The sequence below is a fragment of the Lampetra planeri genome, chromosome 46, assembly GCF_965212315.1.
Source record: "Lampetra planeri chromosome 46, kcLamPlan1.2.h2, whole genome shotgun sequence".
Lineage (NCBI taxonomy): Eukaryota > Metazoa > Chordata > Hyperoartia > Petromyzontiformes > Petromyzontidae > Lampetra > Lampetra planeri.
In genome coordinates, this window is record NC_136152.1 from 2844956 (window position 1) to 2862920 (window position 17965).

General features: G+C 48.2%; 1 protein-coding gene across 1 annotated transcript in view; it reads right to left on the reverse strand.

Moving 5' to 3' along the window:
* LOC144733318 (uncharacterized) overlaps positions 1 to 17965 on the reverse strand; it is a 201448-nt gene that overhangs the window by 93601 nt on the left and 89882 nt on the right. The window contains exons 6-8 of the mRNA XM_078615154.1: positions 16365 to 16466; positions 14544 to 14842; positions 13623 to 13956 (exon numbers count right to left, since the gene is read on the reverse strand). Coding sequence (XP_078471280.1) covers positions 13623 to 13956; positions 14544 to 14842; positions 16365 to 16466 — 735 coding nt within the window. The remainder of the gene's footprint in view (positions 1 to 13622; positions 13957 to 14543; positions 14843 to 16364; positions 16467 to 17965) is intronic.

Here is a 17965-nt window from a genome sequence, read left to right on the forward strand (position 1 = left end):
TGCGTTGTCTTGGTGTCGGTGGTGAAGCGGTTAGCACGCTGCGCTACGAACCTGGCGACCCGGGTTCGATTCCCGCTCATGGCCAACACCAAGTGTGACGATTATCCGAATCCGTCCTGGGTCTCCTCTAGGTCGACTCGGCCTCAAATGAGTACCTGGTGCAGTGTGTAGTAAACATCGCCACTGGGGAGACAAAGGCGGCCGGGCGTGGTGTTGACCACCCACCCCCTCCTGTGCCGTGCTCGCTAACAGCACATGCCCCAACAGTGTGTTACAGGCTATACGGGGGATCTTTGTCTAGAACTGCTGTTGTTGTTTCGCTACCTTTGCTCAAGCTGGCATTGAAAAATCGGCAGGAATGAATGTACTTGTGCAATGTGTTCTTCTCTACTCTTATATTCTGATCACGTCCCGCAAGAACATCAAACTAAGTTCACGTCATTCCACGGTGCCCTTAATGAGAATTTGATCTCGGCACCTTTGGGCTCTTCCAACCGAGATGCCGGGAGACAGAAAGAAATAAAAAATAATTTATAGTCCGGCTCCTGCATCAGAACTCGTTGGCCAAGTTCAGATGCAGCAGCCGGAGGGGGTGGCCGTGCTCAACCCCCCCCCCCCCCCGCGTCTCCCTCGCAGGTTCTCGTTTGCGTCGATCCATTTGCTGGTTCGGTCATCTCATGCACCGTGCGCTAATCGCTCGTCACTCCATCCTCTTGTCTGTCTCTCTCTCTCCTCTCTTTCATCACAATAAAAGCTCTGAAATTATAGCTCATCACTCTTCTCTCTCGATCTCTCTCTATCCTCGTCTCTCTCTCTCCCTCGATTATCATGTCCGTATCTCTCTCTTGCTCTGTTCTCTTGCGTCCTCTCTTCATCTGCTGCCCTCTCCTGCCTCTCATCAGAGCCCGGTGCTGGGTTTTTTTTCCTGTTAGCTTTGTTGAAAATGTAAATAAAAATAACACATTAAACGCGAATTGTACTGTTCTCCTAGGGGCCATCATATATACTAGTCACGGTAAACAACGCGGCCCTCTATAATAGAGAACATAAACATGCAATAATTACAAATTATAGCACCACCGTAAAAATGTTCTTGTGTAAAAACCGCGACATACTGTGACCAATTAGAAACGGTAATGCCATCTTGCCATTTAATTATTTACGAAATACATGTGTGTGCATCTACATATATATGGTATTTTTGTATATACAACTACTGCCACAATATATGACCATAATAGTGGAAGTAAAGAAAATTAGTGTAAATTTAATTGCAAGCAATTATGGCAAAATGGGCAGAAATTAAGCATGGCGATAACTTACGTTAAAACAAAGCATCATAGGGCATTATACCTCTAGCAAATACATAACCTCCAGCTAATTGCGATTTAGCGTTCAAGATATTACGGCAATAAGGCGTTCCTTCAAATTAAATTAAGATGCAAACGAAATAAATACGACTGCTAAGAATATTTAAAACACTGGAGGCAATGCAGCGGAACATGCCGTGCGAGCACTTTTGCGTTGTAAGAAATCAGAGTTGCCGTTGTGACTAAAATAACGCAGCCGCGTTTTTAACACGGAGGCTTTCGTGACCGATGGTAAGATTGACAGTTGATCTTTTTTGGGGTCAGGTTGCAGGGAGTGACGTGTGTGTCGTACACCCTCCTCCATCTGACGCGGCCAATCAATCAGAGTTGCCACGTGACGAACAAACGTGCCGCTGTTTTACTGGTTCAGTGCATCGGCGCGTTGGCACAGCGATCCCCGTTGCGGATTGTTCCACGTGTGCGTGGACTGCTCTCTCAAGCAACACAACGGCGGTGCTGCTGCTGAGGCAGTGATAACAGTGGGCACGTTTCGTCGATCACGTGACAACTTTATTCGTTGGCTGCGTCGGGTGGAGCAGGGTGCACGACGACACAACATTTGACCTGCGCGACGATCTGACCCCAAAGAACATAAACTCTGAATCAATGAAATTTGTACGTCCAGAGGTATGGCAATTTGTAATAAAATGCGTATTTCGTAAAAAAAAAAGTTTGAAAATATAAAATCAACATGACGGTTGCAAAAGCATTTAATTTTTAAAATCTTGTTAATTAAATAATAAGATTTAAAAGTTGTGTTCAGATAAAAATAGCGATGATAATAATAATACCTTTAAAAACTCTAAGTAACTTTTAACATATATTTTTTTACATTCCACGTTAGTATGTTATCAGGCAATATTTTGGAAAATCCATAATTCAACGATGCAAAGTGTATTACCCCCATACAGTTTCATTATTATGTGTCATTACAATTCAACATTGCCAATGCTTATGCAATAAAATAGTGTGAACCTTCTATTCCATTTATGAACAGCTTTTCTGGGAATACATTGAAACTAAATGGATTTTTAGTCAACCATAAAATGAAAACAATCCAAAATATAAAATAAATATGTTAAATCAGTTTAAAAATAATAAAGCCATTCGAACCTCCAAATAATTTGAATGCAAAAAAGAAACAAAGTCAGGAAAGGCAACGTATCACACAATCTGCGAACGTGCAGATTTTTGTGATATGGCTACGCATTGGTTCTCAACCAATTTGCTCAAATACACCCCAAGCGGTGACCGTGAGCAAGCAATTGCAGGGCTGCACCTTCGCTTGCAAATGACCGCACACACTGCCGGAAACAGAGCCCAAGCTGGCATGCAACAGTGCAGATCAAACCATTGCAGCAGCAACAACAACAACAACCTACCTACCTACTGGCAACCGAGCGAACGGCAATACGTATTGACGCGTGCATTTACACATTCACACGGTGACGGAGTGCACGGTGGCATTTGCAGCCCTCCCTCTGAACACGATTTGGCTGCTGTCCTGGAGGTGAGGGGGAGGTTTGTTTGTCTCTGTGACCGTTAAGTCCGTCGGCGTTTCAAATTACAACAAGAATAAATAATTACGGGTGCATGAAAATCACCGTCGGCTCGTACGTGCGGGTAAAATAAATCGAGCGAATTCGAAATGTCTCCCCGCTCAAATGTAGGGTACAGCGGTGCTCATTGCCTTTGCTGGCCTTGAGGCGGGCAGTGGCAATTCCACGTTACTGTGACGAGGAGGGCCACTGCTTCCACAGGATGACGAGCATTGTGGCCGAAACGTCGTGATAATTATTTTATTATGTTTTATTTTTATTATTTTATTATTTCCATTCTACGTGACTTTACCGAAAGAACCAAGAAGATGATCAACTACTTCGTCGAACTATGATTTGTGGCCAGGTCGCGTCTGAAAAAAGAGCTGCTTAGCTCAGTGGGGCCTTACCTGGTAAAATAAAAAAAGTCATTAGTTTCTACTTTCAAAAGTTAAATACCATAATCCTTTCAAGATTAAACAAAATAAATGTAATGCAGACACGTTATTACAAATGTACAAAAAGGGTGCCTCCCTCAACACCAAGTAAATAGATATCTTTAAAAAATAAAACATTGATGGTCACTACCATGAAGATAAACAATACATACTTATCCGCAGTTAAATCATCCTTAAACAATAAATAACCGATTATTCTCAAAGGCCTCACTGAGTCTCAACTGTTCCTTTAGAAGAGGGTCCTACCTGGGATGTTTGGCCGCTTGCTTATTGAGGATGGCTTTGTGTGTTGGAGGCAAACGGAGCGCCCGGAGTAAACCCAACGCCTAGGACGGTATTCGACGAATTAAGTCAACAACTATAACAATAACCCAGCTTAAATATACGCTGCCAAGCTTGGTGGTGTTCATTCAGACGCTGTCTTTTCCGACAGACCTGTTTTTCACCTGAGGACGGCTGCTTGCGCTGTGGCCGAAACGTCGTGAGAATTGTATTTTATTATGTTTTATTTTTATTATTTCCCTTCTACGTGACTTTACCGAAAGAACCAAGAAGAAGAACAATAGCAATTTTGATTTAAAGCTTTTGTGACTGCAGGGATTCATATTCTTGGTTATTTCGGTAAAGTCACGTAGAAGGGAAACAATAAAATAAAATAATAACAATAGCAATGCAAAAATAACCGAAAGAGGCCTGAATTGCTACACTATCGTTGGCAGGTTACCAGACGTGTGGGATACAATCCCTGCTCCGACAACCAGTGATCCAACACATCACAAATGGCAAGGTGCGCAGTCAATTAGCAAAGGTTCAAGGGGTGATGTGTTGGTGATTACAATGAAATGCTGGGAACAAAATGTTTTTTTTAGCGTGGTTACTGTTTTAAATTGTGTCATCATATTTTTTTCTGAACGTAACATCTCTGCACTGTGTGTGTAGACTGGTGATACTGTGAATTATGGGGAACGGTAGTGCATCTCAGTGAAGTCGGTGCGAGGTGACGGCAGTGTGGGTTACGACACGACCTTGCTACGGGGAAAACACGAGCAGCCGATCGAACTGTGCACACCACGATGCCGTTCACAGCTACGCACGACCACGTCACGTGATATTATTTGATGCGTCGCTCACAAAATCAAACGATTAACGCCGCACATCCTTGGCCTGCTATTCGGCATTGTTCGTCGTTCAACAAATATAATTTCCACAGTTTTTGCTCGCGTCACGTACAAACTAACGCAGCGATGCGCTCTGGCGTTGCTTGGCGGTCAGTCTGCTCACATGATGGTCCATTCACGAGGAACTGGAAGATGGCCTCCCCGCGCCGTGCGGCTCGTGAGAGTTGTTTCACCGTACTTTACCATGCCGGTCAATGCGTGCACCAAATCCCGCATGTAAGGACCGATCAATTAGGATTTGTGCATGTTTATGCCCATGAATGACTTTTTTAATATATCTACTGTAAATATAGATTAATGCCAGTGCGTCGTCTGCACGAATCCAGAAAATGCAAACGGTGAACCGATCTTAGAATCAAATCGTGACCTGAATCGTGCCAGTTTGTAATATCGAGGATCAGTGTCAACTGAAGGAGTGATAGAGAATGACTCTGAGTCACAAGGAGCCCAAGATGAGTGGAACGCCATCCAGACGGTGTGGCAGCACCAACAATTTCCCAAGCTCTACAGTCCTCTACGTATGAAGACATTTTTCATGAACGGAAGCCAGAGCACCTGGAGAAAAACCCTACACGCGTGAGGGTGCAACACTCGATCCCATGTAGACGGAACAGGTGGGAACCACATTTTCTCTAACGCCTTCTCCTGGAGAGCCAGGGTTATGGGGCTCCTCCTCGCGACCCACCAACCCTCACCTCAAGAAGTGGCTGGCTCACACAGGCCACGTGTATAGCCCCCACCCACCCGGTTGAATAGCAAAGTGAATAAACAGTTTTTATTCATTATCAAGATGACTCGCCACATCGTTATTTTCAAGACGTTGCAGAGGAGAGACGTTTATTCTTCACTTAAAAATGTAACTAAAGTATACTTTGACGAATGTGATTTTTTTACACACAGTATTGTAAACCTACGGTATATAACCATGCAAATTAAATGCGAATTATAAATATGACAGAGCTTAAAATGCACCACTTTGCAAAGAAGATATTTCCTAATTCCATGTGAAATGGTGACTTTCTCAAGTAAAATAACGACTTTACATCGTGACTTTTAAAACAAATCCTTAAAATCATATCAATTCTTGGACATGTGACGGGACAACGAGATCATGAATATGAATTAGTTATTTATGATCGGGACAATTCCAGGAGGAAGAAGTCAGGGAAGATGACGAATTAAATTCCAAAAGAAATTTGAACAAATGGATGCAGCTGGTGGTATCCAATTCAGACAGTTCTTGAGTAAATATCACGGACGGAGATAAACGGAAGGGAGGACGGAGGGAGGGCGATGATCGCCGACTTCCCGGAGCAAAGACACGGATAGTGGAGAGACAAGCTTTTAAAACACGTAAAATTCTCACGATGAATTGAGCACTGGCCGATTGAAAGTTTCCGCTATACGCCGAGCATCCGTGTACGTTCTTTTGAAATATATTCTGCGTCACGTTCACCTGCGCAGACTACGGAAGGCAGCCTTTAACGTACATGGGTTTTTTTCTGCATCCACAGGTAACAGCGATTGTATCACAATCAGCACCATGATTGAACAACGAGGATTAACACCAGTCACGTGCGAGACCCGTCGTTATTATCACGCGTCAACAGAAAATACATTCGAAAGCCCTTATGGATTAAACAAAGTAAATGAAATGCTACTCTGTGGTTTGTTGTTGTGTCTCTCTCTCTAGTGAATTCAAGAGTGAATCGCATTTGATTGCTTTGGCAAAAAAAGAACAAAAAATATATATATTCTGATGGTAATTGCGAAACGATCAACATATTAAATAGACAATTAACATTTAAACTGACCATCTAAAGTTGAAATAAATACCACTGAGAGAAAATAAAAATCAAGTTCGCGAGTGCATGTTTAAACAATGAAGGCGAATTTAGATTCTTTAAGAGTCAAATCTTCAAAAACTTGCCCCTAACTGTTTGCAATTAATCTGCCATAACTCCTTTGCATAAAGACTACAAACTAGATAAATACGGCACGTTGCATTTAAAATAGAAAACCCACTCGCTTAACAATAAATAAAGTAAAATAACGGAACTTCTGTGGTTCTTTTTTATACATATCATTACATCATACTTAATTCAAGATGACTAAGGCGTCTTAGCTCATAGCGAAACAAACGAACGATACAAATCATCGCGAGGCGGTGGCGTGACACCGTGTCGCGGGTTAACGCGTCACCCAAACGGAACTTCCACGACAGTTAAGACATCGGACCACCTAGGCGCAGGCGACCTTTTGTGACGGACACACCACAAGGCAGCTTTACATATTTTCCCACATTTTTTTTACATTATTTTTCACGTATTCAGCTTTCTGTATTTTCTTATCGTATATTTTTTGTACCGCGCGATGGTCAAGCATGCCGGGGACCACGCTCCTCCGGGTTCGGACATCCACCGAGCAATTACTGGCCAGCTCGTGAAGGCCTTTGCGTGCTCCGTGTGAACAAGAAGGGAGATCGGCTGACAAGCGCTCTCGCGAGGTTTTGTTTACAGCTGCGCTCACACAGAATGCACGTATGTTGAACTTCTTTCGCGCCGTATGTAGCCAAGCGTGCTAATCGGAAGTTGACAACGAGGCAGGCGTTACTCTACTGGGGGTGAACGAGAGAGGGCAGTCGCTTACGGAGCGGGGAGCATTCGAGGTAAGGGCACGGCGACCGTGAGCAAGTTGTCGTACGGTCTACGGGGGGGGAGGGGGAGATTGATTTTAATTGATTTCGTCGCTGCAACAAGCAAGTATTGCACCGCACGTGTACGCTTCTAAAATGAGTTTCGGGCAGATCAATCGGCACGTTGAGGAAAACGATCGCACGTTCCAACTACCATAAAATAAACAAATGCCAAAACGATTTAGAGGATCTGATTTATGAACTACTTTTTATCGCAATGCATGACTGAGATTTTAAATTACTGTAAAGGGGTTAAAATCAGCCCATCACTCCCCTGATAATCTATAAAATGACTACCACTTTGTGGGCAGTTCAACAGTGGTTGCCCTATGGACAGTCTCAATCTCACCGCAGGAATGTGTGAGCACAGAAAATGCTGGCTTTTTATTTATTAAGAAACCCCATGCCTTGCAGATTCACACATACCCCAGCATCATCAGTTTAAACAGAGAAAGCCAAGACCAATCAGCCAGGCCAGGTGGCCCTACGGAGTAAACCACAGTCCACACAAACTCATTATGCATTGCCTTTTTTGTGTGCATCAATGCTTTGCCTTCAATGGGAGCCCCATGTTTTACGTGCAGTGTCTCTTGCCAAGAACACCCTGACTCTGCCGATGAGACCCATAAGTTGTAAACCCGGTTCCGAGTTTGCTGGCTTAAAACAAATCCTGCTCGATAACGTTGGTCTGCAAATGCAACAGGCCGATGGGCTGTAAGAAAGTGTCAATGTACGTGTGGAAGGACAGAATTAAGTTCTGCTCATATTTGGTTAAACTTTTCATTCATTACTGATTAAACGCAACTTAACATTGCTCGATAGCTTCCCAACGTTTCATGCACACAGCTTCAATACGAACTGGGACACACATGCCCGTGCGTGCATACTGGAGGATGCTCTTTGCCCATGACTGGAGAACACACAATTGCGTTAGGCTGCAAGGCCACACTTTGCTGATGAGACTCAATATAGTCAACACTGGCTGCTGTGTTTGATCAACAAACGCGACTGGGAATACTACTTTGGAAGAAGGCAGTTAATTTTTTTCAGCGGTTTTAAGGAACATAATTGCACGATTTTCTTTCCACCATAATATAACTTAGTAAAATATAATTCTATTGAAGGATGGCCAATTAAAGCCGAATAGGAAATAAATCCCTTTGCCAAAACGGAATAGCAATGCCTCTTGGGAAGATTAAACTACTGAGGTTCAGATGAGTTGGTAGCATGCATACAGTAATTGAGTACAGGCCACATTCAACACTCCCTTGCATTTCTCGTAATAATAACCCAGAAAACCTCGCCGAGTCTTAGACTTATCATATTGGCGACATTCCTTCGTGAGTGTTTTTGCACGAGGAGGAGAAAACCCCACGCCAAATGGAGGGGACAGCCCACAGAGACACGATCAAAATCCATTGAGGTCAATAACCTACTTGCTATACTGCCATGACCTCCGTGCCTCTGCAGGCTGGGAAATTTCACGACAAAAATGACGATCCCTTCCAGCGACTGCTATCACAGTGCCGCTCTCTCTCTCTCTCTCTTTAATACCACAGTCACGAGGGACAATTGTCCACTATCCACGAGAGTGATTGCTTGCTTGCTACTTCAACAGCGGCCTTCATATTTAGCTGAGCTTTGCCAGGCCGATGCAACTTTGATGTCATTTTTTGGTTCCCCCGTGAAAACCGTTAGACCCCTTGCGCACGTGCGTTGCGCACGGAGAATGTTCGATGCGGCGTTAAAACGCTCCGTGTGATGGGTGACATTAAAAAAATCTAGCAGTAGGCATCGGATATATATATGCTGTACTGTGCACTTACGTAATATATATTCATATATCCATAGCATTAACATCGCGGTCAAATGCCCTGAGAGCCAATGCTCTTAATTGTAATGTCCCCCCAATGTAAATTAATGTCCACTCTCATCATCCTTTTTTTTAATCTTTGAAGAACCGACGTTATAATTGTAGCACAAGTTTTACAAGTGGCATTAGAGAACTCACAACACGGGAAGAAGGAGAGGGAAGAGGAGGGGGCGGAGAGGAAGTTAAGCCCCGGAAGCCACAAGCCATTTCTCGTTATTTGCCACCAAATCCGTGAGCCCGACATTTCACTGCACAAATAAGGGCGGAGCAGATCCTCCGCTAACGTTTCCTCTGGTCGACAGTAATCCCCATTGACCAGATAAATAATATTGGCACAGGCTTCCCCTGCGTGCCCGCTGTGTTTACTGATTCTTTAGGAGGTTCTCGTTGTTTGAATGAGCGACTTATCTAAAGCCCTCTCTTGACGGCTTGTCAATTTAAATTCGTGATGGCACCGTGCGGCCGTGATTTATACGGCAAAGTTTCCCATATTTTATTTGATTCTCGACCCATTTTTGTTGTTTGTTATCCAGGTGCGTTGTGGCAAAACACATCTACCTCACAATCGAACATTATTTTTTTTGTTCAAACCCCAAGTCGGCGGCCGGCACAGCCTGACATGCCCCCCAAGGGCCGAGATTACGAGCACCACTTTGGAAGCGAACGACACGACGATTATCCCACGGCAGTGACTGCCTCCTACCACAGCAAGGTGGACATTTTCCACCACGGGCTCGAGGTCGCCAACAGAGGCGAGCTGCGTCGAGGGCTCCTTCTGACCAGGGGGCACACACCCTTGAATCATTTCACCGGTTCTGTTTTACCCGCCTAAACATCAGCGCAGCTAGAGAGTGAGAGACAGAATGCCTATTTGGCCGACATAAACTAGCCCCCCCCGCCGGATGTCTCGATAAGCTCGGCGCACGGCGTGTTGGTCGCCTCGTGGCTGAAGACGGAAGCTTGTGTTGCCTCCGAAACGTCGTGATTTTCATTTTATTTTTATTTTACTTTTATTAATTTTTATTTTTTACCTACGTGACTTTACCGAAAAAACCTAAGAATATGATCGGAGGGGCTCAGCGAGTCTCGGCGTTGCCGCCGTGACGTGAGCGAGCAAGTTTTTGCTGCGGCCGCTTGCAATCGACGCTGCGGTTCTCCGGGTTGGGCCGCGTGCGGTGCATTCCCTCCTCGTGCCGCTTTCGCCACGCGCACCGCCGTGGTGACGTCGCCGACGGTCGGACTCTATTCGCCCACGCGCCGAACTCCCGAAGGGCGCGGTTCTCAGCAGCAGCAGCAGCGCGCTGTGCGTACGTACGCACGTGGAACTTCTTTCGACACCGTACGTGGCCAACCGCGCTAATCGGAGGTGCGCGGGGGGAAGGACAACAAACTGGACGCAAAAAGCGGTGAGAGCGCGAGAGAAGGAACGCTTCGCCACGCAGCCCGAGCCGGAGAGCCGCACCCGCGATTTTACCGCCTCCTCGTGGTAGATTTTCTGAGGGATGATTACCGTGACCAGCGGGCTTAGTCTGTGACAAAGGGAGATCATAATGGGACTCAACGTCATGGGCACTGTGTGAGAATCAAGAATCTGAATTTAGACTGGAGGAATCCGATGAGCTATGAACCTCTTTTCCCACGGTAGCTTGCACAGATTTAGGCGCAGTGGTGACCAAGCACAGGGCAAGCTCACCACCTTCATCGCCAACACCGCCCGACTGCAGAGCCGACATGGGGGGGCGGGGGGGGGGCGGGGGGGGTGAGACGGATGCACCTCGCCGGAGCCGCACGGCGACCTTCACAACGTGGTGGCTTCAACGTTTTTTTTTTGTTAAACCACCGCTTGATTGCGCACGCCCCATGGCACCGAGTTGACGTCCGCAGACCTTCGTTGAGATCCCCCCACCCCCCCACCAAAGCATTGCGTCAGCACACGCCGTCAAGCCCCAAGTGCCCCCCCCCCCCCCCGACTGTGACTCGAAAGCCAAACCATCATCGACCCTCTTCCCCTGCCCATGAAAGAGGACCGTCGCCCAAAACGTGTCGCTTTCACACGTCGGCTTTCGTGACCAACGTATCCATAAGAGAGGGGATTTTTGTTGTTGCGTGTGCACGCATTACTGTCGCCAGGCGGTGTCCAGGACAGGGCCTGCGAGGCGAGTTTGAATGTAGCAGGACCATCAACGGCCTCGCAAAAGTTTGCTTCGTCTGTAATAAATGGCACTCAGGCTGTGCCAACACTGTCAGTGAAAACTGCTTCTTTATTGATTTGAGGCTTTCGTGACTGCAGGAATCCATACTTGTTGGTTCTTTCGGTAAAGTCACGTGGGTAGAAAAAGTAATAGATCACGACGTTTCGATCGCCACACCTGAAGACGATTGCTTGTGTGGCGATCAAAACGTCGTGATCTATTATTTTTTCTACCTACGTGACTTTACCGATAAGAGTCAAAGAGTATGAAACTGCTTGTTTAAAAAAGAAAAGAAAACGATCAACAACAATTTGAAAAGGTTCTTGAAAAAGATTTCAGCCAATATTCCGAGAGGTTCGCTTCCATTCTTAAAGGTGGTTCCCCTACCCCTACATGGGGCAATCTACGTTTTGAATTTTGTAAATGTGTATAAAGTACGGTTAACAAGTTTAACATTTTTAACAGCAGGCACTATCCTGACCTAAAGCCCAAACCACAAATGCACCCAAAATTGAATTGTAATTTTTTTTGTTAACACATAGGCTTTCGCAACCGAAATTATGATTCGTAAATTATAATTTTTGGGGTCAGATCACGTAAGTAAAATGTGCGTCATGCACCCTAAAGTTGTCACGTGACGAACAAATGCGCCAAATGGTTACTGCTTAAGCAGCACCACCAGTAATGCTGTTGGACAGCAGTCTACACACGTTTAACAATCGGGTGCAGGCGTTTTACCGGAAGTTACAACCAGCATCATCAGGCACTAGCCAAAATTACGAATATGTCCTCCAGCGAAACGGTCGTTCCAAATTGTTTCGTGTGTGTGGATTGGTCACCCAACACGCAGGTGGTGCTGAGGAAGTGATAAATTGTCATGTTCTGCTCCCGTGACAACTATAGTCATTGGCCGTGTCAGGTGGAGGAGGGTGTCAGACACATTTTCCTCGCTGGATCTGATCAAAGAAATCAATTAAGAATAATAATTACTGAGTAATTATTCTGTATTTTTTTTCACAGACAATAGCATCCAGGGCTTCTTGGCAGACAATGTGGATGGTATTTTTCATTCACAACTACGTCGACTGTGTGTTTAGAGCTCTCGCGGTCTGCAGTGCGTCGCGTTGCGTCAGGGAACGGCCGAGGAAGAGGACACTAGAGAACTACTTCTGGAGTATTTACTTCAAGAGGCATCTCCCACCCAACACTAACCCCCCCCCCCCCCTTAGCGACATCTACAGAGTCGTTTCGCTGACGGCTGTCATCCACTGTATTTATTCTCACACTGTGTCACTCACGCAAAGGCCAAATTAGGTAATAGATATTTTTTTCTTAATCCGATAGTTTTAATTGTGAAGTTATTGGTGGCCAAGTTGGCACAATCAACTCACTCACACTTAAGAACCTGGGATACATTTGCAGGCAGCTAAACGCCAGCAACCACACCCAGGGTCTCATCAGCGCCGACTCGGCCATTACGAGTCCCCCCCGTGCCACCCAAACGACTATCTTCTGATTAGGAACGCCACAAATCCCAAACAATGTTTCGCTTCCCGCTCGGCTAAATAAAGGACGTGCATCCATTAATATCGCGAAGAAACCTTCATCAAATTTCCTTCCGTGGATCGGACCACTCATTGCCAATTACGACTGTTAAAAGTTTAGCAATTTAGAAATGTCAAGCAATCGCAGAATCTGCCCCAAATCTACTCGAATCGAATAATAACGAACAATAGTACGATGTTATTATTGCAACTTTTAAGTTTATGGCATTTAGCCGTGTCTTTTTTGTCCCCGTGATTTCCAACGAGGGCGTGACCTAAGTTTGCTTCGCGATATTTTTCACACCGCATTTCATTTCTATTAGATTCTGATCGTTTGCTTAAAATACGGTCGGTTTTTTGACGCGCGCGATTTTTCCTTTTGCTATTCTGCGCTTAACATTTAACACCGGTATCGTCTTTGCATTGTATCCCCCCACACGGGCTGACCGTCTTCCCACTGTGGAAAAGTGAACATTCCATCCGTGGCTCACGGCCGCCCCCCACCCCCGCCACTCCGTCACCCTCCGTCCGAATCCCAGCGCTCCCTTGCTCGTCGTCCCAACGGACCCCACGCATCCTCACGAACAGAATCCGCTCGCCGCCGCACCGCATGACGACCGATCGACCGTTGGAACCTCCGCGTATCGAAACGGGGGCGTGGGGGCACGGGGGAGGGGCGAAGGGGAGGAGGGGGGGAGGCGGGGGATGGGGGGGGGGATGCGTCGCCGCGTCACATGAGGGCGCAGCACTGGCAACGCCGGCGCGGTTTGGTACCTCCGGCGTCGAGCGCGGACGACGGGGCCTCCGTGGCGTCGTCGGCGGGGCCCCCCCCCGAGCCGCCGCCCCCCCCGGCCTCGCACTTGCGCGGGCTGCTCGCCACGAGCTCGGCGGCCGAGCCGTCGGCCGGCGACGGGTCCGTGACGGTCTTCTCCCGCAGCGACACGTCGTCACCCTCCTCGTCGATCATGACGAGCTCGGCGCGCACCGCGCCCTCCGACGAGCAGTCGGAGCGCCCCTCCGTGGTGATGCCGACGCCGCCGACGCCCACGGCGGTGCTGCTCCGCTCGTAGCCGGCAAACACCATCGTCACGGGGGCATCGCCTCCCGCCTGGGGAGAGATGGGGGCAGAGATGAGGGTAGAGATGGGGGAGATTGGGGAGAGATGGGGGCAGAGATGGGGGAGAGATGAGGGGAGAGATGGGGCAGAGATGGGGGGAAAAATGGGGGAGAGATGGGGCAGAGATGAGGGAGAGATTGGGGAGAGTTGATGGAAGAGATGGAAGAGGTGGGAGAGATGGGGGAGATAAGTAGAGGAGAGGGGAGACAGAGATCAGGAAATAGATGTTAGTGACAGGGATAATAGGAGCCATGGCAAAGAGAGATAAGAGCAATATGAGATGTAGAGAGATGGGAATAGAGTTGAAGACAGGTGTAGATATGGACCAAAGAATTGGGAGATGGGAGATGGAAGAGCCACAAAAGATGGGAGAGATGGGGCGGGTATGGCAGAGGTTAAGATAAATATTCTACTGTCATCGATAAAATTAACATCAACTTCACCATCAACATCAATCATAACATCAACACGCCGCATCAGCAACATCAATGCGGCCGACTGCATCGACATGATCAAGAGTAGGGGGTGGAGGAGGGGGTGGAGGAGGAGTTGGGGGGGGGCGGGTGTGATGGACTCACGGCGTCGCCCGGCACAGACGACTGCAGGAACGCCGCCTCGCCCACGGACTTGGCGAGAATCTCCTGCAGCTCGGCCTCCGTCAGCTGGGGGACCCCGTTCTCGGCGGGACCACCCCCGCCGCCGCCACCCCCGTCTCCCCCCCCGCCGGAACGCACGGCGTACACCACCTTGCGGCCGTCGTCGAACACCTTGGTGCCGCCGAGCTGCGTGGCGTCGCCGCTCACCGTGCCCGTGGAGACGACGCGGGTCTCTCCCGTCACCGGGTCCTTGAGCACGCTGATCGTCAGCGACATCGGCTCTGCGCGCGCGTACGGGGGTCGGGCGTGGGTCAGGCGGAGTGCGCACGGTGAGCGTTGCGCCGCGCTACGGACCCGGCCGCCCGGGTTTCGATTCCCGTTCGCGGCCGACACCAGGCGACGATTATCTGAACCGGTCATGGGTCTCCCCTAGGTCGGCTTGGCCTCAAATGAGTGCCTGGTGCTGTGCGTGAAAACATCGCCACCCACCCCTTCATGAGCCAATGCCGGCCCTCATAGGTGCTCGCGAACAGCACTTGCCCCAACAGTCTATGAAGGCTATACGGGGGACCTTTGTCTTTGTAGGGGGGGGGGCGGTTGGAGGGGGGGTTGGAGCGGGGGGCGGATGGGAGAGAGGCACGGCTTCTACTTTCGCGGGAGTCGTCGGAGTCTCTCGTCTCTCTGGACGCTCGCTGCGGCAGTGCGGACACTGAACCCGGGACGATCTCGAGAAGGTCAGCCTGGTGTCTGGGCACTGTTCTCTCACTTGGTGGCCCTGTGCTCGTGGCTTATAACAATTATTGTAATCTTCTGATTATTCTTCTTCTAGGACAAAAGTCCCACGATTGCACGGGGTCATCTGCTAGGATGTTTCTCTGTCCGTGTGCAAAGTTTCATGACTTCGATCGGCCTTTTCCCTTCAGCCGGTCTGGTTCGCCACCTCAGACACGAAGAGGTGGCCCTTCTGCAATAACCTTGAGGAACTGCCTCTTGTGTTTAGTTTGTTGTCCTTCCCCCGCACCTCTTACTAGCACGGTTGGCTACGTACGGTGTGACAGCAGTTCAACATACGTACGTACGTCCATACATATCCGCTGCTGATGTTCGCTGGGACCTTCCTCTGCCATCTATTCAACCGGTTGCCTCCCTGCAACACCCATCTCTCTGTTTGAGGTTGGGTCCTCTGTCTAGAGCTGCGATGCTCTGTGAGCAGGGGCACTGGACAGGCTTGCTTGGCTTATAATAATAATATTACGCTTGTTGATCAAAGACTTTTTTTCAAGCGAGTCCTGCCAAAGTTTTGCGTAGTCGTGGCTGATGTTGCAACGTGGGATGGTTGGCCGATACCAGCTACATTGTATGGTTTTGTTAGCTGTGGAAGGAAACTGGGAAAACCCGGAGGGAGCCCATGCAGAACAGGGGGAGATCATACAAACTCGACACAGGAAAGTGACCGAGTCACGGCTCGAACCCAGGCCCTTATTGCTGTGGGGCACAGGTCTTGCAACTTTGCCACCCTGCTGTGCTAACCGTTGGTTGCAATTGAACCCCCCCCCCCACCCCTCCACAACCACCACCTCCTCCTCCACCCAACCACCACCTTCAGACCCTGAGAATTGGTATATTAATGGTATTTACCAATATATTTAAGCATTCATAATGTAGGGCCATATTTAGAGAGGTTCAAATATTAGGACCCCCCCCCCCACCACCCCAACTTCCCCCCCAGCCCTCCTCCCACACCCCCCCCCCTCCCCCCCGGGGAAGTGTCCAGCAGCTGCCCCCCGTGCGCGGGTCACTCACTCATCAAGGCCGCGTGGGAGTCCCCGGTGGCCGCCACCTTGGCCAGCAGCTGCTGCGGGATGGCTCCCACCTCCGAGTAGACATACTTCACCTCGTCTGCCCCTGCAGAGGGACGAGCGAGAAAGAGAGAGAGCTCGACTCCCGGGGTTCTCGTGATCTCCGCACGCGGCGGCAGCGGCCATGGTGAATCCGGGGAGTGGGTGGGAATATATATGGTGGCCCAAAAGTTTATTTTAACAAATCACATGGGGTTATTCTTGATTTTAAGATTCGCTTGCTGGTATTCAAGGCCTTAAATTGATTTGCTCCTCCCTGCATTCAGCCACGAATATTCTACCGAGATCATGAAGATGCTCAGATCGTGCATTGCTCACTGTCACCACGGTCTCGGCTTCACACTTTGGGGTGATGGTGACTTTGCGATCGCGGCACCTAAACTCTGAAACTCGTTGCCCCTTCGAGGTCAGGGGACTAAAAACGTCTCTGTTTAAAATGGCATTCTCTTTCTTTAGTTTCTTTCAAACGTCTTGGTTGAGCTTTGTAAAGGAAGGATTTGAGGTGAGCCACACAGCAAGAAGAAAAATAAACGTGAATAATGACAATAGATAATATATTAACTTAAAGAATAAACAATTTGAATGTTTTAATGTCAATATTTTAAAAAAGTCAGAGAACCCTATTTGTCCTGACTTTTCGGCCACCCTGTATCTCTCAAGAGTACCGAGACGGCACTACTCCCACCGCTTCCAAGTCGTCTAGGCCAGCACGGAAGAGTAGGCCAAGTACCCCCTAGACGAGCTCTATAGAGAGCCCCCTCAAATAGAGGCCCTTCCGCCAGCAGTGGCTTGAGAGCGTAAACACAGCGCCGCACCTTTACCTTTACTGAGATGTCGGGTCAGAATCTGGGTCTCAGCCACCCATGATTTAAACCAGGTACTCAAGTGCGATGAGTTGGTGGTCTCGGCCTAGTCACTATAAACTGTACAAAAAACACCGTGTCAAAATTGTCACTTACTTTGGCTTCATTCCAACTCTGAGAATTACATTATTTTGCTTTGATTAGCCGGTGAGGAACGCTGCAAGGGACGTGGGAAGGTGGACCATCTACGTGTGGGATAAACAGGCAATTCTATGAAGTTCAGAAAGCGATCCGGTGACGTCAGCTTCATCACAAGGTGGTGCACTGCTTTCTGCGAGGGCTTCAAATGGAGATTGTCTTCACGGGGACACGATGGCAAGAGCACACATTTGCACACACATCGGGGAAATATTTTTGTTTGTTTTTCAAAGCGTAACCCCTTTTGGGGTTGGTAAAAACGCTAATTATTTAAAACGTGTTCATTGCCACACAGTCTTCGCTCGCTGTCGAAGCGAGAACGACTGAGGAGGCGCGGAGAACCACCGACAAGCGGGAAAGGCAGCCACGTGGTGAGTCAGCGCCAAAACATTTGCCCAAGCTCTGCAGTCCTCTATATACTGCAGTAAGTTGTCGTCGTTGTTGTTATTGGCCAATGAATGAGTCTCGACATTTCGGAGGAAACCGGAGCACCTGGAGAAAACTGCAGACGTGCCACGGGGGAGACACTCTATCCCATACCAGG